Below are 25,776 nucleotides of genomic sequence, written 5' to 3' on the forward strand. Positions count from 1 at the left end.
AGTAAGAGGGCAAGGTATGGCATAAAAATGTATAAGCTGTGTGAAAGCACCTCAGGGTACACTCACAGGTTTAGGGTATATGAAGGGAAGGATTCAAGAATTGAACCGCCAGAATGCCCCCCCTCCCTCGTAGGTGTTAGTGGAAAAATTGTCTGGGATTTAGTGCACCCCTTCCTGGATAAAGGTTATCACCTCTATGTGGATAACTTTTACACTAGCATCCCCCTGTTTAAGGCCCTTGGTTCAAGAGGTACAGCAGCTTGCGGTACTGTGCGCAAGAACCAAAGAGGCCTCCCAAAAACGCACATTGCCCAAGTAATGAGAAGGGGTGAAAGCAGGGGAATATGCACCGAAAATATGTTGTTGGTCAAATATAAGGACAAGAGGGATGTCCTTATACTGACAACAATTCACGGAGACAGTACCACCTCCGTCCCTGTACGAGGTACCAGTACCCACACCTCAAAACCTAATTGTATCCTGGATTACAATAGGTACATGGGCGGAGTGGATCTTTCAGATCAGGTACTGAAGCCGTACAGTGCCCTGCGGAAAACAAAAATCTGGTACAAGAAGCTGGCCGTGTATATCATCCAGATTGCACTGTATAACGCTTACGTGCTATTCCGTTCTACCGGCCATAGGGGGACATTTATGCACTTTCAAGAGGAAGTCATAAAGGGCCTAGTATTTGGGAACCAGCAGGCAGAGGGCCCCAGTACTTCTAGTACTGGCCCCCGTATTGTACCAGGGCAGCATTTTCCGAACGAAATCCCCTCCACTGCAAGAAAGGGCAGGACACAAAAAAGGTGCAAAGTTTGCTATAAAAAGGGAATAAGAAAGGAAACTATTTTCCACTGTGAAACTTGCCCCGACAAACCCGGCCTATGTATAAAGGAGTGTTTTAAAATATACCACACATCTATGGATTATTAGGTTCATCATTTCACCGTGCTTCGGGGGTCTTGCTAATGCCACATAGCACCCACCAACATTCCACCAGAATCTGAGCTGCAAAATCCAAAAATCACTCCTTCCCTTCTGAGTCCTGCCATGCACCCAACTGGTATTTTTTGGTCACACATGAGGCATTGCCGTACTCGGGAGAAATTGGGGCACATTTTGGGGTGCTTTGTCTCCTTCATTCCTTCTGAAAATGAAAAATTTTGAGCCAGAACTGCATTTTTGTGTAAAAAAATGTAATTTTTCATTTTCACTGCCCACTTGTATCAAAATTGGTGAAACCCCTGGGGGTTTGAAATGTACACTATACCCCTAGATCAATTCCCTGAGGGGTGTACTTTGCAAAATGGGGTGACTTGTGGGGGGGTTCCACTGTATTAGTGCAACATAGCACCCACCATTCATTCCACCAAAATCTGTGCTGCAAAATCCAAAAATCACTCCTTCCCTTCTGAGTCCTGCCATGCACCCAACTGGTATTTTTTGGTCACATATGAGGCATTGCCATACTCGGGAGAAATTGGGGCACAGATTTTGGGGTGCTTTTTCTCCTTCATACCTTCTGAAAATGAAAAATTTTGAGCCAGAACTGCATTTTTGTGTAAAAAAATGTAATTTTTCATTTTCACTGCCCACTTGTATCAAAATTGGTGAAACCCCTGGGGATTTGAAATGTACACTATACCCCTAGATGAATTCCCTGAGGGGTGTAGTTTGCAAAATGGGGTCACTTGTGGGGGGGTTCCACTGTATTGGTGCTTTGGGGGTCTTGCTAATGCGACATAGCACCCACCATCATTCCACCAGAATTTGTGCTGCAAAATCCAAATATCACTCCTTCCCTTCTGAGTCCTGCCACTTTTTGGTCACACATGAGGCATTGCCGTACTCGGGAGAAATTGGGGCACATTTTGGGGTGCTTTGTCTCCTTCATTCCTTCTGAAAATGAAAAATTTTGAGCCAGAACTGCATTTTTGTGTAAAAAAATGTAATTTTTCATTTTCACTGCCCACTTGTATCAAAATTGGTGAAACCCCTGGGGGTTTGAAATGTACACTATACCCCTAGATCAATTCCCTGAGGGGTGTACTTTGCAAAATGGGGTGACTTGTGGGGGGGTTCCACTGTATTGGTGCAACATAGCACCCACCATTCATTCCACCAAAATCTGTGCTGCAAAATCCAAAAATCACTCCTTCCCTTCTGAGTCCTGCCATGCACCCAACTGGTATTTTTTGGTCACATGTGAGGCATTGCCGTACTCGGGAGAAATTGGGGCACAGATTTTGGGGTGCTTTTTCTCCTTCATACCTTCTGAAAATGAAAAATTTTGAGCCAGAACTGCATTTTTGTGTAAAAAAATGTAATTTTTCATTTTCACTGCCCACTTGTATCAAAATTGGTGAAACCCCTGGGGGTTTGAAATGTACACTATACCCCTAGATGAATTCCCTGAGGGGTGTAGTTTGCAAAATGGGGTCACTTGTGGGGGGGTTCCACTGTATTGGTGCAACATAGCACCCACCATTCATTCCACCAAAATCTGTGCTGCAAAATCCAAAAATCACTCCTTCCCTTCTGAGTCCTGCCATGCACCCAACTGGTATTTTTTGGTCACATGTGAGGCATTGCCGTACTCGGGAGAAATTGGGGCACAGATTTTGGGGTGCTTTTTCTCCTTCATACCTTCTGAAAATGAAAAATTTTGAGCCAGAACTGCATTTTTGTGTAAAAAAATGTAATTTTTCATTTTCACTGCCCAGTTGTATCAAAATTGGTGAAACCCCTGGGGGTTTGAAATGTACACTATACCCCTAGATGAATTCCCTGAGGGGTGTAGTTTGCAAAATGGGGTCACTTGTGGGGGGTTCCACTGTATTGGTGCTTGGGGGGTCTTGCTAATGCGACATAGCACCCACCAAAATTCCACCAGAATCTGAGCTGCAAAATCCAAAAATCACTCCTTCCCTTCTGAGTCCTGCCATGCACCCAACTGGTATTTTTTGGTCACATGTGAGGCATTGCCGTACTCGGGAGAAATTGGGGCACAGATTTTGGGGTGCTTTTTCTCCTTCATACCTTCTGAAAATGAAAAATTTTGAGCTAGAACTGCATTTTTGTGTAAATAAATGTAATTTTTCATTTTCACTGCCCAGTTGTATCAAAATTGGTGAAACCCCTGGGGGTTTGAAATGTACAGATGGGTCTTGTCCCATCTTTGCAGGGGATGGCGCTGGCGTCGCCAGCCGCCATCCCCCGCCAGCGCCATGGCGACGGTGAGAAGCGGACGCGCGCACGAGAGGCGCGCGCGTCCCCTTCCGACGGCGCTTCGATGCGTTCCCCCGGGTCCCCGCCGGCTTGCCGGCGGTAACCCGGGGTCCCCGCCGCCTGCCCGCACCCCCCACTAACCCCCCTAGCCCTGTCCGTCTCCCTGAGGCGGAGACGGACAGGGTTTCCGTCGCGCTAGCGACGGAGACTGAGACGCGCGTGCGCGTGAGACGCACGCGCGTCTCAGTCTCCTCGCTGGCGAGGCTGCTGGCGGGTCGCCAGCGCGTACGTTCTGGCGACCCGCCAGCAAGGATGGCAAAAGACCCATCTGTACACTATACCCCTAGATGAATTCCCTGAGGGGTGTAGTTTGCAAAATGGGGTCACTTGTGGGGGGGTTCCACTGTATTGGTGCTTGGGGGGTCTTGCTAATGCGACATAGCACCCACCAAAATTCCACCAGAATCTGAGCTGCAAAATCCAAAAATCACTCCTTCCCTTCTGAGTCCTGCCATGCACCCAACTGGTATTTTTTGGTCACATGTGAGGCATTGCCGTACTCGGGAGAAATTGGGGCACATATTTTGGGGTGCTTTTTCTCCTTCATACCTTCTGAAAATGAAAAATTTTGAGCCAGAACTGCATTTTTGTGTAAAAAAATGAAATTTTTCATTTTCACTGCCCACTTGTATCAAAATTGGTGAAACCCCTGGGGGTTTGAAATGTACACTATACCCCTAGATGAATTCCCTGAGGGGTGTACTTTGCAAAATGGGGTGACTTGTGGGGGGGTTCCACTGTATTGGTGCAACATAGCACCCACCATTCATTCCACCAAAATCTGTGCTGCAAAATCCAAAAATCACTCCTTCCCTTCTGAGTCCTGCCATGCACCCAACTGGTATTTTTTGGTCACATGTGAGGCATTGCCGTACTCGGGAGAAATTGGGGCACAGATTTTGGGGTGCTTTTTCTCCTTCATACCTTCTGAAAATGAAAAATTTTGAGCCAGAACTGCATTTTTGTGTAAAAAAATGTAATTTTTCATTTTCACTGCCCAGTTGTATCAAAATTGGTGAAACCCCTGGGGGTTTGAAATGTACACTATACCCCTAGATGAATTCCCTGAGGGGTGTAGTTTGCAAAATGGGGTCACTTGTGGGGGGGTTCCACTGTATTGGTGCTTGGGGGGTCTTGCTAATGCGACATAGCACCCACCAAAATTCCACCAGAATCTGAGCTGCAAAATCCAAAAATCACTCCTTCCCTTCTGAGTCCTGCCATGCACCCAACTGGTATTTTTTGGTCACATGTGAGGCATTGCCGTACTCGGGAGAAATTGGGGCACATATTTTGGGGTGCTTTTTCTCCTTCATACCTTCTGAAAATGAAAAATTTTGAGCCAGAACTGCATTTTTGTGTAAAAAAATGTAATTTTTCATTTTCACTGCCCAGTTGTATCAAAATTGGTGAAACCCCTGGGGGTTTGAAATGTACACTATACCCCTAGATGAATTCCCTGAGGGGTGTAGTTTGCAAAATGGGGTCACTTGTGGGGGGGTTCCACTGTATTGGTGCTTGGGGGGTCTTGCTAATGCGACATAGCACCCACCAAAATTCCACCAGAATCTGAGCTGCAAAATCCAAAAATCACTCCTTCCCTTCTGAGTCCTGCCATGCACCCAACTGGTATTTTTTGGTCACATGTGAGGCATTGCCGTACTCGGGAGAAATTGGGGCACATATTTTGGGGTGCTTTTTCTCCTTCATACCTTCTGAAAATGAAAAATTTTGAGCCAGAACTGCATTTTTGTGTAAAAAAATGAAATTTTTCATTTTCACTGCCCAATTGTATCAAAATTGGTGAAACCCCTGGGGGTTTGAAATGTACACTATACCCCTAGATGAATTCCCTGAGGGGTGTACTTTGCAAAATGGGGTGACTTGTGGGGGGGTTCCACTGTATTGGTGCAACATAGCACCCACCATTCATTCCACCAAAATCTGTGCTGCAAAATCCAAAAATCACTCCTTCCCTTCTGAGTCCTGCCATGCACCCAACTGGTATTTTTTGGTCACATGTGAGGCATTGCCGTACTCGGGAGAAATTGGGGCACAGATTTTGGGGTGCTTTTTCTCCTTCATACCTTCTGAAAATGAAAAATTTTGAGCCAGAACTGCATTTTTGTGTAAAAAAATGTAATTTTTCATTTTTACTGCCCAGTTGTATCAAAATTGGTGAAACCCCTGGGGGTTTGAAATGTACACTATACCCCTAGATGAATTCCCTGAGGGGTGTAGTTTGCAAAATGGGGTCACTTGTGGGGGGGTTCCACTGTATTGGTGCTTGGGGGGTCTTGCTAATGCGACATAGCACCCACCAAAATTCCACCAGAATCTGAGCTGCAAAATCCAAAAATCACTCCTTCCCTTCTGAGTCCTGCCATGCACCCAACTGGTATTTTTTGGTCACATGTGAGGCATTGCCGTACTCGGGAGAAATTGGGGCACATATTTTGGGGTGCTTTTTCTCCTTCATACCTTCTGAAAATGAAAAATTTTGAGCCAGAACTGCATTTTTGTGTAAAAAAATGTAATTTTTCATTTTCACTGCCCACTTGTATCAAAATTGGTGAAACCCCTGGGGGTTTGAAATGTACACTATACCCCTAGATGAATTCCCTGAGGGGTGTAGTTTGCAAAATGGGGTCACTTGTGGGGGGGTTCCTAACTTTTAGCATCTTATGGTGCCTAGAAACCTACATGGTGCCTAAAAAATAATCTCATAAAAAGGAGGCTCCAAAATCAAGTAGGTGCTCCTTCTATTATGAAGCCTGTGGTTTGGTCAACGTGCACACTAGGGCCACATATAGGATATTTATGAAAACAAAAGAATTGGGGGAATCAATTTTTAGTCACATTTCTCTAGTAAAATGTACTGTGTTCCTTAGAAAAATGTATTCAAATTGCAAATCTGCAAAAAAAATGAAATTTTGAAATTTCACCTACACTTTGTTTTAATTCCTGTGAAACACCCGCAAAAACTGGCTCTGTCAGGAAGGGGTTAAGAGTGTTTCCATCCATTTCCCTACTACTGATGTAAGGCTCACTGGTCGATAGTTGCTTACCTCTTTCTTTCTTCCACTTTTGTGCAGTGGGACTACATTTGCTGTTCTCCAGTCCCCTGGGATTACTCCAGTAGCTAGTGACTGGTTGAATAATTCTGTTGTTGGTTTTACAAGCTCCCCTTTAAGCTCTTTTAGTATCCTTGGATGTATCCCATCTGGCCTTATTGATTTATCTACTTTCAGTTTTGAGAGTTCTGTGAGGACTTTCTCCTGTGTAAATGTTGTTGATTCTCCCCCAGTTTTCTAACTATACTTGCAACTTAACTGTGGCCCCTTCCCCTCTCTTTTAGCAGGGAATACTGAGCAGAAATAATTATTAATATGATCTGCTATTACATTGTCCCCCTCAAGAAGACTTCCACTCTCTGTCTTTAGACTTATTATTCCACTTTTTGTTTTTCTCCTTTCACTTATATACCTAAAAAAAAGTTTTCCCCCTCAGCCTGTGCTTTTGCACATCTGATTACCTTCTTAGCCTCCTTCTGTCTAACAAGATACACCTCTGGTGGTCCAGTACAGGTGGTGGCCCAGTACAGCAGCCAAGGTCCAAGGTGCCACACACCTCACCTTGCCTATTTTATCTTTTTTATCCAATTTTATTATATATTGTTTTATTGTGAAATAAATGTTGTTATTATTTTTATGATTCACATGGTTGTTTATCATTGATAGCGCTGCTTAAACCCCCATTTTTGTTCCTTATAAACAGGCTGAGAACATATTGGATATAAATGTGACTGAGACATGGGCAGAGTAGTCACAATAGGTTGTGATGGGTCTGCTGAAAATGGCTGCGTTATCACCTTCCACTTTATCACTTCATTATGCTTAATACATCTGACCCTGTGATAGGAGACTGGTAATGGTCCCAGGCACATGAATGGGCAGTAAGGTGATACAGGGTCCCTTCTCTTATCAGGCATTCACTCATGCAAGAGCAGTGCTAATGCCCATGCCTGGGAAACTAGGGACCACAGGTTCCAGACCCACCTTGTCACCTATGTGAGCACGCCTCAAGAAAAAGCTGCACCAGGTTGCGGGGATGGGCTGCAGACCTGTGACTTCTCAGGCACTGCTTTTTATTCCTTTTCATCTCTATATTACAGTATGCAGGAAATATAATCTTTTATTTACATGAGAGTTTTTATTTGAATTTCTATAACAAATGTTATTAATGCTGACATTTTTAGAAGATATTTCGCACATCTCTCAAAAGAAAAAAGTTTGGTACCGTGTTAGCCAGTTGATAAGAAAAGTTTTATTGTTCCTCAGTGAGAAAAACAAAATAGCAATCTAGCAAATATGATACCTTTTAATGGCTAACAAAAATAAATGTTGTTAAAATGCAAGCTTTCGAGACTTCTTAGGTCTCTTCCTCAGGCATGGTATAACAAGGTGTGTGAAGAACCACATATATATACACAGCAGAGTAGGAACAAGATGTGATAGATGGACATTCTTAAGATCAAAACAAAACAAAATAACAGAATGAGCTTGTAAATTGAGTCCTTAATTGGTTTGTAGATAAGTAGTGTGAAAGTTTTATTGTCTCTAAGTTGATGACAGACCAGAGTTAGAGCTCCGATGCCCTCACTCTCTCTGGGCCAGAATCCTCAGATGTTGTAGTGGGCCATAAATCCCTCGGATATATTCAGTCCTGTGTTAAGGGTGTCAAACGTTGTCATTAATTTGTATTCCCAGACCCTCCTGTCTCTTTGTGATTTGAAATTTCCTTTTAGTATAATCACTTTCATATGATCCTGATTGTGTCCTGGGCTGCAGAAATGTTTGGCCACAGGAAAGTGTGTCTTTTTTTCCTTTATAGTGTGGCGATGGGACCTCATCCTTGCCTTAAGTTTTTGTCCTGTTTCTCCAACATACAGACCCCCAATAGGACATTTGGTGCACAGAATCAGGTACACTACATTGGTAGTAGAACATGTGAATGTCCCTGGGATCTTATAGTCCTGTTGTGTGTTGGGGATCCGTACACTGTCTGTAGTGAGGATATGGGCACAGGTTTTGCAGCTCCTTACATTGCAGGGATAGGTTCCTCTTTGTGTAATGGATGGCAGTGAACTTCGGATTATAATATTTTTCAGGTTTGCAGGTTGTCGGTAACATAGTAGTGGAGGGTCTGGGAATATTGTTTTCAGGCGGTCATCTTTGTGTATGATGTGATGTAGTTTTTTTGCAGTTTTTCTTAGCACCTCAAGCTGTGGGTTGTAGGTGACTACCAGGGGTACACGGTTGTTTCTTTCTCTTTCTTTATATTGGAGAAGTTGATTTCTGGGTATCCTGATGGCTCTGATAATCTGATCGTTGATTGATGTGGGATGATATCCCTGATTTAAAAAGGTCCCTTTAAGTTGTTTTAAGTGGACATCTCTATCTGCTGGGCTGGAGCAGATGCGATGATATCTGATGGCCTGGCTGTAGACAATGGATTTTTTGATGTGTTTCGGGTGGAAGCTTTCCCATCTGAGGTATGAAGGCCGATCCACGGGTTTTCGGTATAGGGTTGTCTGTATTGCGTTGTTTTGAATTGTTATAGTGGTGTCAAGGAAGTTTATCTCGGTATATGAGTAATTCATTGTCAGGTTTATTGTTGGATGAAATCTGTTAAATTTTTCATGGAAATGTATGAGTTCTTGTTCAGAATCAGTCCAGATGATCAGGATATCATCGATATGATATCATGATATCATTCTGTGCACCAAATGTCCTATTGGGGGTCTGTATGTTGGAGAAACAGGACAAAAACTTAAGGCAAGGATGAGGTCCCATCGCCACACAATAAAGGAAAAAAAGACACACTTTCCTGTGGCCAAACATTTCTGCAGCCGAGGACACAATCAGGATAATATGAAAGTGATTATACTAAAAGGAAATTTCAAATCACAAAGGGACAGGAGGGTCTGGGAATACAAATTAATGACAACGTTTGACACCCTTAACACAGGACTGAATCTATCCGAGGGATTTATGGCCCACTACAACATCTGAGGATTCTGGCCCAGAGAGAGTGAGGGCACCGGAGCTCTAACTCTGGTCTGTCATCAACTTAGAGACAATAAAACTTTCACACTACTTATCTACAAACCAATTAAGGACTCAATTTACAAGCTCATTCTGTTATTTTGTTTTGTTTTGATCTTAAGAATGTCCATCTATCACATCTTGTTCCTACTCTGCTGTGTATATATATGTGGTTCTTCACACACCTTGTTATACCATGCCTGAGGAAGAGACCTAAGAAGTCTCGAAAGCTTGCATTTTAACAACATTTATTTTTGTTAGCCATTAAAAGGTATCATATTTGCTAGATTGCTATTTTGTTTTTCTCACTGAGGAACAATAAAACTTTGCACATCTCTCAGCGATGTTGGCATTTAAAGGGTTAAATCAATAGCCAACTAACAAATAAAAATAGCCAGTTTGACCTAGAAATTATGTATTTTGGTTACTCTTATAAAGGTGGCCACATGAGGCAATCTTTTTGGCTACTTACTGTATCTGTTGCTCATAAAAAGGTACAGTATGTCCCCTTTACAGCACTGTACAAGGTGCTCACATACTTAAGGCCCATTCACACTGGGCGACTTTGAGCTGAACGCAGATCAGTTTTATCGTTTTAGCTCCAGCATCATCGCTGGCCTGGCCTATCATCTGCAGGCATTACCAGCAGATGAGTGAGGAGGTGGACGGCTTTCTATAGGTCCTGCTATGGAAAGTCGTCCACCCCAGGGAAAATCGCTAAAACAGACAAAAACGCTCTTTTTCTGCCCAGCAATTTTCCACATCATCAGTCAGCATACATGCTGGACAAAAATGCCCAGTGTGAATGCACAGCATGCCATTCATATGCAGCACAACAGTAATATCACTGCTAAGCAATGTATGTGTGGCAGACAAAGGAAATGTGTGACTGGTTGTATGGGAGTCAAATCAATACATCACATACTCTTTTCATGTCTGAATGGGGGGAAATAAAAAAAAAACTAAAAAGCTATTGTTTTCATGACAGCATTCATTACATATAGGTCCTTATTCAGATCTGATTGCAGTACAAAACCATGTGCACTGCAGGTGGGGCAGATGTAACATGTGCAGAGAGAGCTAGATTTGTGTGAGTTATTTTGTTTCTGTGCAGGGTAAATACTGGCTGCATCATTTTTACACTTTAATTTAGATTTCAGTTTCAACACACCCCACCCAAATGTAACTCTCTCTGCACATGTCACATCTGCCCCACCTGCAGTGCACATGGTTTTGCCCATTTTGAGAACAAATTTGTACTGAGATCGGATCTGAATAAGGGCCATAGTAAAGTAAGGAATGTACATGTATTCATTGTAAAGCAAGCCATTTTTATCTTCCAGCTTATAATGACAAGATTGTTGCATTCCTGCGACAGCCAAACATTTTTGAGATGCTCCAAGAACGCCAGCCAAGTTTAGCAAGAAACCATGCACTCAGGTATTTATCTTTTTGAATGATACCCAAATATGATGCCGGAAATGTAAATTTATTACTGTACCAACCACTCTTATTATAGGCTTCCGCCTTCCGCTGTTCTCCTAGTCTATATACTTTTTATTTTTCAGGGTTTCTCGCCCCTTCATTCACATTATAACACCCCTACCTGCATACGGGATACAGTCATTAGGTCTACAGCAACTAGGTCGACAAGCATTGGGTCAACACCACTAGGTCGACAGACAACAAGGTCGACATGGTGGGAGAATAAAAAAGTGGCCAAAGCATTGCGAACAATGCGAGGGGATGTGGTGCACTTCAAACTGTGTCAATGTCAACAGTGTTGACATTTGGGTAAAAAACAGTGAAAAACCCCATGTCGACCTTTTGACTGTCGACCTTGCCCATGTCAACCTAATGTCCTGTTGACCTAAACCCATGTCGACCTAGACCCATGACGACCTTGCTGCCTGTTAACCTAGTTGCTGTAGACCAAATGATCCCAATCCCCTGCATACAAGCCCATAATGGGTTGATATGGTATGATATGCCGGTGGTCGAAATACTGACGCCGGAATCCCGAGAGCCACAATGCCGACAAGGGAGGCTACACTCGGCACACTATTTTATACTCCCTCTATGGGTGTCGTGGACACCCAATCAGCCAATCAGCTGTGTTTGAAAAAGACAGTTGGGAGTTGATTGGCTGGTGCTTTATCTCCTTTTACCTTTTCTCCGCTTTTTCTCCAGTTTATCTCTTCTCCAAGCTTAATAAATCTGCCCCTAAGACTATTGTTGTATTTTATTATCTAGATCTAGAATACCAAAGTCATTTTATGTGCATTCAAAAGAGACCTTTTTTTAGGTCCTTCCGGAGTTTTCAGGAAGGGAGAAGGGACCATCCCTCACTTGCTTGTTACCCTTATATTTAGATCTCAGGAATATAACATGTATAGGTAGGGAATCAATAGGTCAAGGTAGGGAATCATTAAGAATTCCCCTTCCAAATATAATAAAGCAGTTTTTTAAGTATTTCGTATTTTTGGGGGGATATTTGGAAGCCATGTTGAAACTTGCTAAATGGACCAACCATAGGATCATGAAGCTGGGCCATACCTTTGTTAAAGTGCTAACTCAAGGAATTACTGAGGTGATATTCACAGAATTGGTTTTATCTATTTTGGATCACTGACCTCTTACAAACAAATTGTTTTCCTCTACATATATATATATTTATCGTTTTACAGACCATTTCTAGTATAATCTTATCCAATCATGTTCCAGGGAGAAGATCCATTATATTAGAACAGAGGGCACGCATGGACTTGAGAAATTGTCTTGTGATGCTGATTTAGTTATTCTTCTAAGGTATGGTCAAATATTTATAACACGCATGATAAACCAACAGCCACAATTTGCTTGTTCAGTGACTGTAGATAAATGTTTAAAACAGGGGAAACAGTCAGTGCCACAGAGGTTGGCATTGGTGAGAGCGTATAATTAACAAGCAATAATTGACCATTGTTCTTTTTATCCTTAATTTAAAAAGCACCAAAATATTATTATACAGCTCTGCATGTTAAGGATATAGTGACACAAATTAATATTTACATACATAAAAGATGACACTCCATCAAATCTAATCAATAGTTTGGCAGCCAATAAGTCAACACCATATGGTCGAAACATGAAAAGGCCGACATGAGGGTTTTTTCTTTCTTACTTTTTCATGCTTTTCTTTACTTTTTCATGCTTTCTTAACCACGTGAGCTCCAATTGGGAGAATGATAAGGGGACACTATACACTAATTTGGGGTCCATGTTTTTTTTTTTTTTAAATATAGACATTGGCACCAAAAGAACATAAAAAACTTATGTCGACCTTTTCATTTATCGACTATTTCCATGCGGACCTTTTGACTGTCATCCATCTGTGGTCGACCTAGACAGTAACAACCTTTTGACCTTTATACCATATCCAAAATCTAAGAGGCTTGGCAAGCGCAATACATTCAGAGTAATACCCATTATAGCTGGTGGGGAAAGTGTGTGTAACCATAGGCGTGCGCAATGGAGGGGACAGAGGTGCACAGGCACCTCCTAATGATCGACACCTCCCACACGATGAACAGGTCACCAAAAGGGGGGAGGGCGGGTACAGTTTACCCGGACGCCGGGTCATCTGTGTAGTTGCAGCGGTGCAGCTGCCCATCACTCCCCTGCTGGGCCGTTGCTGCCATGGTCAGTGCTAATCAATGAAGACCAAGAAAATATGTCCTCTGTTGGACCGACTGTGCATGCACAAAAGCTCTCAGTTAACGATGGGCTGCCGATGGCGGCAATAGCCAGGCAGGGGAGTGGTGATGTGCAGCTGCTTAGGCGCCACTGGTACGGCTGACTAGCTTATTGCAGACCACGGACCATTGGCTTTAACTTTAACTCCAGCGGAAAAAAAAAAGCTGCATGCTGCCTTGATTTATAACAACAGAAGTAGGCACCTACTCAATGAAATCTATAAAGTGAGTAAACCACAGTGTATATAAAGTGCTTGAATGTGTATAAAAAATAGCTGCATTTTATACATTTATTTCGATATGCATCTATGATATCTACATTTTTTACATATCATGATATATACATCGAGCATTAAAGCCCTGGCATCAAGCATGAAACCCCTAGAAATTACCATGTAGGTAGGCGACACTTATGTTGCATCATATGTAATTGTCAGAACGGTGTGTGGTTGTCACAAACCGCAGTAAGCATCCCCGTTTAAGACCGCGGTCTCTACCTTCCCGATGGTCCGCGCTGCGGTTAAGGTCTCTGGTCGGCGCTGCTGCTTGGCACGATGTCCTCTGTGTGCCCGCGGGTGACCGGCGATGTCCCTTGTCGTCGGCACGCCGGCTCCGGGTGGCATGGGCACCGCCATGACACTTGTGCTCACCTGACCAGTCTGTCCAATCCCGCTGACCATCAGGGTAACCCTTGACCCGCACACCTGTCCCACAATCAAGGTGTGTTCAGACTTCCTCCAGTGTTGATTGGTGCTGCGGCTGGCAGCCAATCAGGATCCAGCAAGGGGGATATAGTTCAGGCCTCTGGCCTGAGATCCTTGCCTTGAACAATTGCTTTACCTGCTCCCAGTGTACTCCTGTGTCAGTGAAGTTTCCAAGGCTCCAGGATATCCAGGTTCACCTGCGTTTCCTTCCCAGTGTTCTCTGCATCTGCTATACTTACCTGGTTCGATCCATATCCAGAAGACTCCTGCCATTCCATCCCATTCGAGTAGCAGGTGCCCTGCTAAGTTCTCCTTTGGCTACTAAGCCTATCAGAGACTTTTATTACCTAGACCTGATCCTGCCGACAGGCATTGTCGACTCCCGGGTTAACACCCTTCTACTGTGCATGTATAGTGACTCCTTCATCTACGTCCTATTCGTTATCATCAGCCAGTATACCTGAATTGCTCATCACCTGTCAACACCTCCGTCGACATCCCAAGTCGTCACTACCTGCAGTTCCCAAACTGCACAGCTATACCCTGGTCTCTTCAAGGCTTGCTACCAGGGCTCAGTATCCCCAGTCCCAGCCTGCATCCAGAGGACCAGGGCAGGGGGCCGCGACCTGCTTGTCAGAGGCAGCCAAGTCCAAAGTCCCTTGAGGGACTCCCTGGTAAACACCGCTGGCAAATTAGACTCCGCGCCCCTGTTCCTGGTCTCTGCCAACACTCTGGTTCGCTGAGTTCTTGCCACTCTGTGTATGTCACATATCAAGCCTCCAGCGTTATGCTATCCAGCGCCCTCCACTGGTCCACCACGGTCACAGTCGGGAACACAAAGAACCCCAGAGCTGACAGTGGTATTTTATGTAAAATGGCATTACAGCATATGGCATAATGTGTAATGGCCATCACGTGTGTCAAATATTGTGTAATGGGCATCACAGCGTGTGGCATAATGTGTAATGGGCATCATGGTGAGGCATAATGTGTAATGGGCATCATGGTGTGAGGCATAATGTGTAATGGGCATCACGGTGTGAGGCGTAATATGTAATGGGCATCACGGTGTGAGGCGTAATGTGCAATGGGCATCATGGTGTGAGGCGTAATGTGTAATCGGCATCACGGTGTGAGGCGTAATGTGCCATGGGCATCACGGTGTGAGGTGTAATGTGTAGTGGGCATCACGGTGTGAGGCGAAATGTGTAATGGGCATCACGGTGTGAGGCGAAATGTGTCATGGGCATCACGGTGTGAGGCGTAATGGGCATCACGGTGTGAGGCGTAATGGGCATCATGGTGTGAGGCGTAATGGGCATCACGGTGTGAGGCGTAACGTGTAAGGGGCATCACAGAATGAGGCATAATGGGCATCACAGTGTGAGGTGCAACATGTAATGGGCAAAACAATGTGAAGTGTAATGTTTAATGGGCATCATGGTTGTGAGGCATAGCGTGTAATGGGCATTATAATGTGTGGCTTAATGGCCATTATGGTGTGTGGCATAATGTGTAATGGCCATTACAGTATGTGGTATAATGTGTAATGGGCATTACAGTGTGTGGCAGAATGTGTAATGGGGAGTAGGGTGTGTGGCATTATGTGTGATGGGCATTATGGTGTGTGGCATTATGTGTAATGGGCATAATGTTGGTTGGCATGCTGAACGGGCATTATGTTGTGTGGCATTAGGTGTAATGGGCAGTACAGTGTGTGGCATTATGTGTAATGGAAATTACAGTGTAAATTGTTGCAGTGTGCCTTCAGCACGCACTGTCCCTGTTTCTAGTATATGTGGGGGGCATGATTCATTCTGAAGTGCAAATATGTAAATAAGTCACCTTTTATTTAGTTTGCATTGATGCCCAGTAGGCTGTGATGGACACGCCCAGTAGGCGGTGATGGACATGCCCCTCCAGTGGTGCACCCCATAAGAAAATGGGCTGCGCATACCTATGTGTGTAACATTATCAGCCACCAATAGTAAAGGAGCCATTAGGGACATACATGTTGTTGTAGCTCCCAGTGATTTGGTACAGTTAGATTAAAGATTGATGGTGGACGGCAGAGCCGGCCCTAGCCTAAATGACGCCCTAGGCAAGATTTTGGCTGGTGCCCCCTAGCACCGCCACTAGTGGCCACTCTGACTGTGCTCCCCTTTCCCAGCACCATCAACCCTCATCATAGCAGTCATCATTTTAGTGCTCCTACCCGCAATATTTTATATGATATTAAATTGCACCCTACTGGGTGCTTACAATGCTTAAATGCACCCCAACGCCACCCCCAAGTATAAACGTGAACCTGAAGCGTGGCGAGCGTAGCGAGCCCGTGAGGGGCGGCGGTACGCGTCCTACGACCTTTTCATACCCCCACTATCCACGTCGGCGTGGAGTTGATTTTATAAAGTGTGGCGAGTGCAGCTAGCCAGCGAGCCCGAAGCGTGGCGAGCGGACGCGGATACCTTTGAAGCCCGCGAGGGGACGCAGATACCTGTGAAGGTATCCGCGTCCCCTCGCGGGGCTCGCTGTGCTCGCCACGCTTCGGGCACTTTATACTATCAACTCCACGCCGACGTGGATAGTGGGGGTATGAAAAGGTCATAGGATGCGTACCGCCGCCCCTCGCAGGCTCGCTGCGCTCGCCACGCTTCGGGTTCACGTTTAGGAAAAAGAAAAGTGGAGCGCTAGGTGGATCAATTGGATATCACAATTTTATTTTTAAAATATATGTAATAAAAGCAATCAATAAAAATAATTGTAAACAAGCATCTGTATGAATGACAATAAAAATAATAAATGGACAAGGAAGATAATACTTATGTCTCTGCGTAGCTGCCGTATATCCCTGATGATTTTGGGGCTTTGGGATTTAGCCCTGGATTGTAGGGGTAAGCAAATTGCCGTCCTGGATGTTGCAAATTTGAACGCTGGAGGATGATCTAATTCCCAATAGTGGGGTCCTCGCTATGGTGCGCTGATTTCAGGAGGGTACCAAAGTGGGTGGCTCGCTGGAGGATGATCTGTTTCCTTCTGTTGAAGGGTCCTCACAATGTTGCGAGTGTTGGGGGTCCACGATGTATTGGTGGAAGGTTACCCAAGTTGAGTGAAAATCGGAGGGCAATCCAGAGTGACAATGAAAGGGAAAATAACTTGAATCAGGGGGGGGCCAGCGGAGGCAGAGATTCTTCCTGGTCCAATTGGAGTTAGCAAGTGCTGCCTAACATGTTTCGTCGTGATGTCACGACTTTATCAAAGGTATGGCACTTGATCAAATGGGCTGGGTTTAAGTACCCTTAGACAGGAAGTATACATGCACATGTAATTAATTAATTATCCAATTGATCCGAGGAACGTGTAAAAAAATCTAATCTAAATGCAATAAATGATAATACCAGTGGTGATATAGGAGGCAGACCTAACACCAATATAATGCAAATCGTTTACCTTACATAGTGTAGTTGTGGTGAGAGACCGCTGGAACGCACGCCGCGTTCCAGCTTCCGGTACGTGGAACGCATGTATTGCGTATCCACTTCAAATGATGCGTATCCGGGTGAACCGGCGCATAGAGATGAGTAAGCCTTCACTCGGCTGTGTGACACGCATATGCGTATCACGGCTCTGGGAAACCAGAAGTCGGGCATCCTGTGGTGTTACTGGATATGCTGACTGCCGTGAACCGCATATGCGTGTCATCGCATCATTATGCGGAATTAAGAGATCTTGACGGCTCAAAATGATGTTGTCCCCAAATTGGGGGGGGGGTTTGTCTCACGTATATATACGTATATAAAAATATATAAAAATATATATAAAAAGGGGGACATTTAATAAGAGGGAGAAAGGGATGTATATATAATGTAATAATATATTTACTTGAATAGTAATGGTTGTATACTTCATGTATTACGTATGATACATAAAAAATCCAAGGGGACAAAAAAATATATATATATGTATATGGACCATATACATATATAACGCAAATATAGATACATTCATATGCAAGAAAATAAATATGAATAAAGACAAAATTAAATATAAATATAGAAATAAATATAAATTAAAAAAATGTGTGTATATATATATACACATCTATGCATATTTACAGATATAGATACATTTCACATAATCCATTAGCAGGTGGCCATCAGTCAATCTTCCGCATATATTCATAAAATAGATGGATATGTCACTTAATAGGAAATTTTATTAATATGAATTAGGGACAAATGAATTAGAAAATGATATAGTACATATATTGATACACATACATGAACAATTATATGATTTAAAAAAACTGTACATAAACATTTAAATGGCATTAGTGTATGTATCCCTGAGAATGAGCAATTGTGACCGCCTATTTATTCCTAAGAGCGGTATCAATAAAGGAGAAAGAGGGGGGGTTTTATTTTATCAGGAGGTTCTGGAGGTCTGATTATTGATTTTAGTTGCTCAATATATTTGATTCTTATTTATGAGGCATAATAATATAAACAGATAAGAGTTTTAGACTTGAAAAGTAGTTATTATTTTTATCTTTTTTCTTTATTATTATCATTATTATTATTACTTTCATATATTTATTTAATGAAGATTACAGTAGGAGAGCACGAGAGTAAAGAAAAAGGAAAAAGATGATAAGAAAGAAATTATATATATATAATGTTAAAAGAATATGATGTTGATATAGGGATATGAGGACGATAGAGGAGGGAGATGCTGCAAAACTAGAGACACACATTAAGTTCGACTTGGTCATTAAGTTCTTCAGGATGGATGCTGTTCATCTTGTGCATCCAGTAAATTTCTTGTTTACACAATAATTTAAATCTGTCTCCTCCTCTCAAAGTGCATTTTATATGTTCAAGTCCCAGTATCTTCAAACATTGGGGGTCACTATTATGGTGAGTGGAATAATGTCTTGAGACACTGGGGGAAATTTACTAAAGGAAATTTGTAAAAAATAGGTGTATTTGTATCCAGAAATACACTTATTTTTGACATTTACTATCCCGAAAATACGGCAATTCGTATTCGTATTGATAGCACATCAATACGAATACGAATTGCCGTATTTTCAGGATAGTAAATGTCAAAAATAAGTGTATGTCTGGATACAAATACACCTATTTTTTTTACATATTTCCTTTAGTAAATTTCCCCCACTATGTCCAATGACGTGATTGATTATATTTCGCCGATGTTCTCGGAATCTTTCTTTTAGTGATCGAGTAGTGCGTCCGATATATTTCAGACCACAAGAACACGTCAGTTGGTATATGACATATACAGTGTCGCAATTTATAAATGACTTAATTTTATATATTTCATTTTCAATATGTATTTCATGGATTCTGTTCTGAATGTGTTTACAGGTGATGCACCTGTTTTTATTGCATCTGTAGCATCCCAATGTAGGTTGTAACCATGTTGTTTTTTCATTATCTGTTTTGGTTTTTCCTGTGTTTTTAGGTAAACTGGGAGCTAAAATGTTTTTAACTGTGGTATTTCTTTTAAAAATAAAGGATGGTTTTGAGGGGAGATGGTCCCGCAGCACTGGATCACATTTTAATAAGTTGAAATTTTTATTTATGATCTCTTTTATTTTTCTATATTCTCCATTAAAGGTTGAGATAAATGCAATCTCATTCTCATCTCGTTTTTTGAAACTCATGTTATTTTTGTTTTTATTTATTAGTAATGTAGATCTGTCTAGTATTTCAACTTCCTCAGAAGCCTTCTGAACCAAGTTGGGGGGATATCCTCTGTCCAAAAAGGAACTAGCCAGAGCACTACTCTGTGTTTTAAAGGTTTCTAAATCTGAACAATTTCTGCGCAGTCGCATGAACTGCCCTTTTGGTATATTAGACTTCCAGGGGGGGTAGTGTGCACTCTTAAAATGTAAATAGGAGTTAGTGTTAACCTCTTTGTGTAATTGGATGTATGTATTCTATTGTCTTTTACTGTGAGTGAAATGTCTAAATAATTTATGTGTGTGGGGTGGTAGGTATGTGTAAATTGCATGTTGAAGGTGTTATTGTTCATGAAAGTGACAAAGGATAGTGCAGATTGTGCATCCCCATCCCAAATAAAAAACAAATCATCTATATAACGGCCATAGAGGACCAGGCTCCCCCCATGTCCGCCACCCCACACGAGCCGGTCTTCGTTCACGTTTATACTTGGGGGGTGGCGTGGGGGTGCATTTGAGCATTGTAAGCACCCATTAGGGTGCTTATACAATTTATAATCGCATCCCATCGCATTGTATGGCATTGTTTGCCATATACAATGGCATACAATTTTAAAATTGTATGCCATTGTAGAACATCGGCCGATATTGCGTCGCTTTGCATCGCATGCGATATGGTATGCGATGGGCGCCGTGATAGTACACAAGTACCGAGATGCCCGTTATACATATGCCACATAAAGAGATGCCCATTAAACATATGCCACACACAGAGATGCCCGTTATACATATGACACATAAAGAGATGCCCATTAAACATATGCCACACACAGAGATGCCCATTACACATTTGACACATAAGTGCCACTTACCTACATGCTCAATGCCAGGGGCTTCATGCTCAATGCCAAGGGGCTCGATGCCAAGGGGGACTGAATTTGCTCATTGCCAAAGGGGACAGAACTGTGCAGCGGCCCGCTACCGCCTGTAGTGTGCAGCAGGGAGGGAGGGTGGGAGCGGTAGTGTGCAGCAGGGTGGGTGGGGGCAGTAGGGTTCAGCAGGGTGAAGGCAGTAGGGTGCAGCAGGGACATCTCCTCCCTGCCAGTGTGCGTCTGAGTCCCCTCCCCCCTCCCCTTCCTGGGCTGTTCTGTGCAGCCTGTGCTGCTCCCCGCTCCCCTGCCCACTGTGTCCGGATTCCAGGAGAGAGACGTGCTGGTGCTGCTATGTAAAATTCATATCTCCCGCTGGACCGCACTAGCCAATAGGCGCTCGCGGTCCAGCAGCCACCAGTTGATTGGCTGCTGGACCGCAAGCGCCCATTGGCTAGCGGTCCAGCGTGAGACGTGAATGTTACATAGCAGCACGTCTCTCTCCTGGAGTCCGTAAACAGCGGGCAGGGGAGCAGGGAGCGGGCAGGCTATGCCGGTGCCGGGCGGCCTGGAGCAGGTTCCGGAACGCCGTTCCTGATGACGTCATTTTTAATTTGAACTTCAGGAACGGCGTTCCGGGCCGTTCCGGCTGAAAAATAGCCCTGGATATATATATATATATATATATATATATATATATATATATGTAGACAGGATCCGGCACTCACAATCCTCATGACCAGCTACTGGGGTGCATATCTCAGGCTAGAGTCCCAGGGGTACAGCCATATATAGTACAGTCCAAATTAAGAGCACTCACCAGATTTTCCATTTGCTTTGCAATAAAAGGAATTTAATACATCACCACTTGTTTAAAGAGTATGTCGACGTTTCGAGCCCTTTGTCGACACCGGGCCCTTTGTCAAGACAGAATCTCAGATGGTTCACAGCATCAGATGATCTAACACTGTGATCAGCTGTACACCTTATATACCCTGATTACAGGAAGTGCCTCTCACTGCCAGGACAAACCTGGACAGTACCTATAAACATATCTATCTTTTTGTCTATTACAAATAAATACACCCCCTTTGTACAGTATAAACGGCGATGGACAGTAAAACATACTTATTGTGTTATTGGTACTCACACTGTTGGAGAACCATGCTTAATCCTCCGGCGTGCGTTCCACCCGGCTGGAACGCATAGCCGGAAATCCTTATAGCCCTAATGCCGCTATCTGTGCTTCAGGCGCTTCATTGGATGTGTGGGTCATGTGATATATATATATATATATATATAATTTTACCTTAATTAAAAACTAGAAAATCACAATATGCATGTTACATCCTTACATTGCAGCATTTGCAGGTGTGCATGATGTCATTTCTGTTTCACTCAGGATCTGAGATAAAGGCGCAGTGTTGCATATTTTCCAAATCATGTTTAATCAGGAAATGTACCATTCTCCACGAATCCGTTCTGAATGCTTTGAAGTCCACAACAGTCATTTGAATTAAACAGAGGTTGAATTGTTTAAATAGGAACCAATGCAAACACTGATACCATTATCTACTGCATTTCCCAATTTTGAGTGTGTGTTCGGGATGTATCACACTTTGATTACTCCCTGTGACACATTGGTGCCAGATAAGTTCTAAAGGCCCATACACACTAGAAGACTTTCATTTCAAAAGACTTTGGCAAAATCTTTGATAGATATATCTTTCACCAAAGTAGTGCGTACACACTGAGCTATTTTCCCAAAGAGCAAAAGATTTTCAGGAGGCGAAAGACTTTGCTGAAAATCTTTCATTAAAAGGTGATTTACATAATGGGCTGGGTTTGAATTCCAAGGGCGGGAGCAGAGGCCATTGTATTTAATGTATTTCTGTTCTTGGGGCCTGATTCAGAACTAATGTAAACCCCACCCTACGCTGCCAGCTAGGACTTTCTTGATCTTTGCCAGGGATTACATGCTCTATGCCAGGGGCTTCATGCTTTTTGCCAGGGGAAGTTACTCTGTGCACTGCACTCCGTGGTAAAGGAGACAGCCGGGGCAGAGCGGTGGGAAACCCAGATGTCTCAGAACAGGTCTATCTGTCCGTGGCGCGGCTATTTGAAATGATGTGCCGGCTCGTGACTCGCAAGCTAATCGAAGCTCGCGCCGTGGCAGCGCCTGATCGGTTGCCTGGCCGCTAGCTCCGATTGGCTCAGGAGTCGCGAGCCGGCGCGTCATTTGAAATAGCCATGCCACAGACGGATGGACCTGCTCTGAGACAGCCGGGTATATATTACTGGCTAATAAATTGAGTAAATAATCATTGGTGGGTAGTGGTGCCAGTAGTATATACATTGCTGGCATGTGCCAGCAATCTATATATTACTGGCTTAAGAATGTCATTGGTGCCCAGTGGTGCCAGTGATATATAGATTGCTGGCACGTGCCAGCAATGTATATATTACTGGCTTATAAATAACATTGGTGGGTAGTGGTGCCAGTAGTATATACATTGCTGGCATGTGCCAGCAATCTATATATTACTGGCTTAAGAATGTCATTGGTACCCAGTGGTGCCAGTGATATATAGATTGCTGGCACGTGCCAGCAATCTATATATTACTGGCTTAAGAATGTCATTGGTGCCCAGTGGTGCCAGTGATATATACATTGCTGGCACATGCCAGCAATGTATATATTACTGGCTTATGAATAACATTGGTGCCCAGTAGTGCCAGTAATATATACATTGCTGGCACATGCCAGCAATGTATATATTACTGTTTTAAGGATCTCATTGGTGCCCAGTGGTGCCAGTAATATATACATTGCTGGCACATGCCAGCAATGTATATATTACTGTTTTAAGGATCTCATTGGTGCCCAGTGGTGCCAGTAATATATACAATGCTGGCACATGCCAGCAATGTATATATTACTGGTTTAAGGATCTCATTGGTGCCCAGTGGTGCCATTAATATATACATTGCTGGCACATGCCAGCAATGTATATATTACTGGCTTAACAGGGAAAACATAGGTGGACAGTGGTGCTCCGTGTGGAGCAGAACAGAGGCAGAGGGAGGTGGGCGGGGCGTCAGCGTGTTATTCAGTGAGCCCGGGCGGCAGAGCTCAAAGCTGGGACCCGGCAGGAGGACAAGTGAGGCGGACGCCGGGGGAACGAGGCTCTGCAGCATCCAGCCGCAGCAGCAGTGTGAGTGGGGCAGTGCGGACCAATCCTGCAGGGTGAGTATGACAGGCGAGGGGCGGGGGGGAGGCAGCGGGGAGGCAGCGGGGTGGTCTGCCGGGCTGAAAGTGGTTAATCTTTCAGCCCGGCAGGCGTACACACATGGCGATGATGGATGAAAAACCATCCATCATCGCCACATCTGCTGGTAAAACCAGCAGATGAACCACTTAACTAGCGATGATGCGGGAGCGCGCATCATCGCTAGTCGGCAATCTCTGGGGCATACACACTGGGCGATTTTCAGCCGAAAATCGCTCAAAACGGCTGTTTTGACCGATTTTCAGCTGAAAATCGTCAAGTGTGTATGGGCCTTAAGATTAGTTCATTGAAAAAGGAAAATATAGGGTTTTATGAAACATATTATAGCAGCCATATACAGGGGCTGGCAACTTTCAGCCTGGGGGACAGACATAAGCAAGTGGCCCAGGTTTGTACAGGGACTACGATCCATAATAATAATGTTGGGGGGGAGTGGCTTGTGTAATGTGGGTGTGGTTTAAATAACTAATGAAACAACAGGCAGGACGCAGTACTAAAAGTATATTATATATGTACGTATGTGTGTATTTAATATATACACACACATATATACAGACACACCCTAAGGGTGAGATTTAATAGGATGAGAGATTCAGAAAGTGAGAGATTTGGGAAGAAATCTCCAGTTTTTTAAAGCGGCAATCATTTACACTGCAAAATAAAACTGGTTTTGCTGTGTAAATGATTGCCGCTTTAAAAAAAACAGGAGATTTCTTCCCAAATCTCTCACTTTCTAGGTCTAAGTTGGGTTCAAGGTTTTTTTCCAAGTTGCTGCACAGACAATAAAATACAAATTTCAAAATTGTGAATTCACAGATATATTCACAAATCCCGGAACATCAAAAGGTGCATCCATCTGAGCAAAATGTGTGTAGGTCTGAGTCTTCCACTAATCTGCGACTGAGACAGGCTAGAAGTGGTCAGTGCTGACATTAAAGACCCACCCCAAAAATACCTGATTTAAAAAATAAAATAAAAACCTCAGGAAATGCTATGTTTCTGCCCAGAAACACTGGCTTCCTGTCAATCAACAGACTACACTTTCTACACTACCCCTGCTGCCTGTACACACACACACACACACACACACACACACACTACTCTACCCCTTCACCCCTCACCCACTGCACCTGCTCTTCGCACTATTCCTGCTGCCCAAACACTACACTACCCATGCTCCCCACACACACTGCACTACCCCTGCACCTGCACTCTGCACTACCTCTATGGGCAATACACACATACACACACTACACTACCCCTGCAAATTTACCCCACACACACTACCCCTGTAACTGCTCCCCCCACACACACATTACACTAATGCTGCACTCACTGCACTACCCCTGCACTACCGCTCCAAATGTTCCCCACACACTGCACCCGCTGCACCCCACACATACTGCACTACCCTGTTACCTGCACACAATGCATGGCCAGGGCCAGCACTACCAGCCCAGCAGAGCCTACAAAGCAGAGTGGTGCTGGGCTGTATGGGCACACTCCCTGCTCTGTGACTCTGCCACTTGTGCAGGGATGTAAGATGCTGCTGGCTGCCGTTGCACCTGTCAGTGTATGACAGGTAGCACCACTAGCAGCAGAAGGGAGAGCGGAATGTATATATCTCTGCGCTGTTTTGTACGTAAATGTGCAGCAGCTCTTGATTTACGATGAGCAAGTAGTCTAAAGAGAATAAAAGAGCTCCAATTTATGTATAAAATTAAATAAAAATGTAAGAAATAATAATAATTATATGAAAAAAATAATATTGACAATAATATAATCCAAATATCCTTTTGGATAATTAAGAGTTTACAGCCAGTTCTTATTAAAAAGTATTTAGCTTCAATGTGTAGGAACTTACCCTACCTCCAGGCAAGTGTCTGGTCTGGTTAGGGATTACTGATATCAGGGGTGTGGTATATTATCCCGACAGTCAGGATTCCGACAGTCATTAGTCAGACATCGGAATCCAGACTGCACAGCGTGGGGAGCGCAATGAAGCCCCTTGCGGGCACGGTGGCGAGCTGCGCTCGCCACCTATTTTATTCTCCCTCTATGGGGGTAGTGGACCCCC

The 25,776-nt window shown here is 43.7% G+C and overlaps 1 protein-coding gene across 3 annotated transcripts in view; it reads left to right on the top strand.

The window, feature by feature from the left end:
• The window catches only part of HECW1 (HECT, C2 and WW domain containing E3 ubiquitin protein ligase 1), a 404,927-nt gene that overhangs the window by 339,185 nt on the left and 39,966 nt on the right, over positions 1-25,776 (top strand). For all 3 annotated transcript variants that reach the window (XM_083188525.1, XM_083188524.1, XM_083188526.1), the window contains 2 exons: positions 10,742-10,838; positions 12,123-12,206. In XM_083188525.1, coding sequence (XP_083044651.1) covers positions 10,742-10,838; positions 12,123-12,206 — 181 coding nt within the window. The remainder of the gene's footprint in view (positions 1-10,741; positions 10,839-12,122; positions 12,207-25,776) is intronic.

The sequence above is a fragment of the Crinia signifera genome, chromosome 5 (assembly GCF_055691185.1).
Source record: "Crinia signifera chromosome 5, ASM5569118v1, whole genome shotgun sequence".
Classification (NCBI taxonomy): domain Eukaryota; kingdom Metazoa; phylum Chordata; class Amphibia; order Anura; family Myobatrachidae; genus Crinia; species Crinia signifera.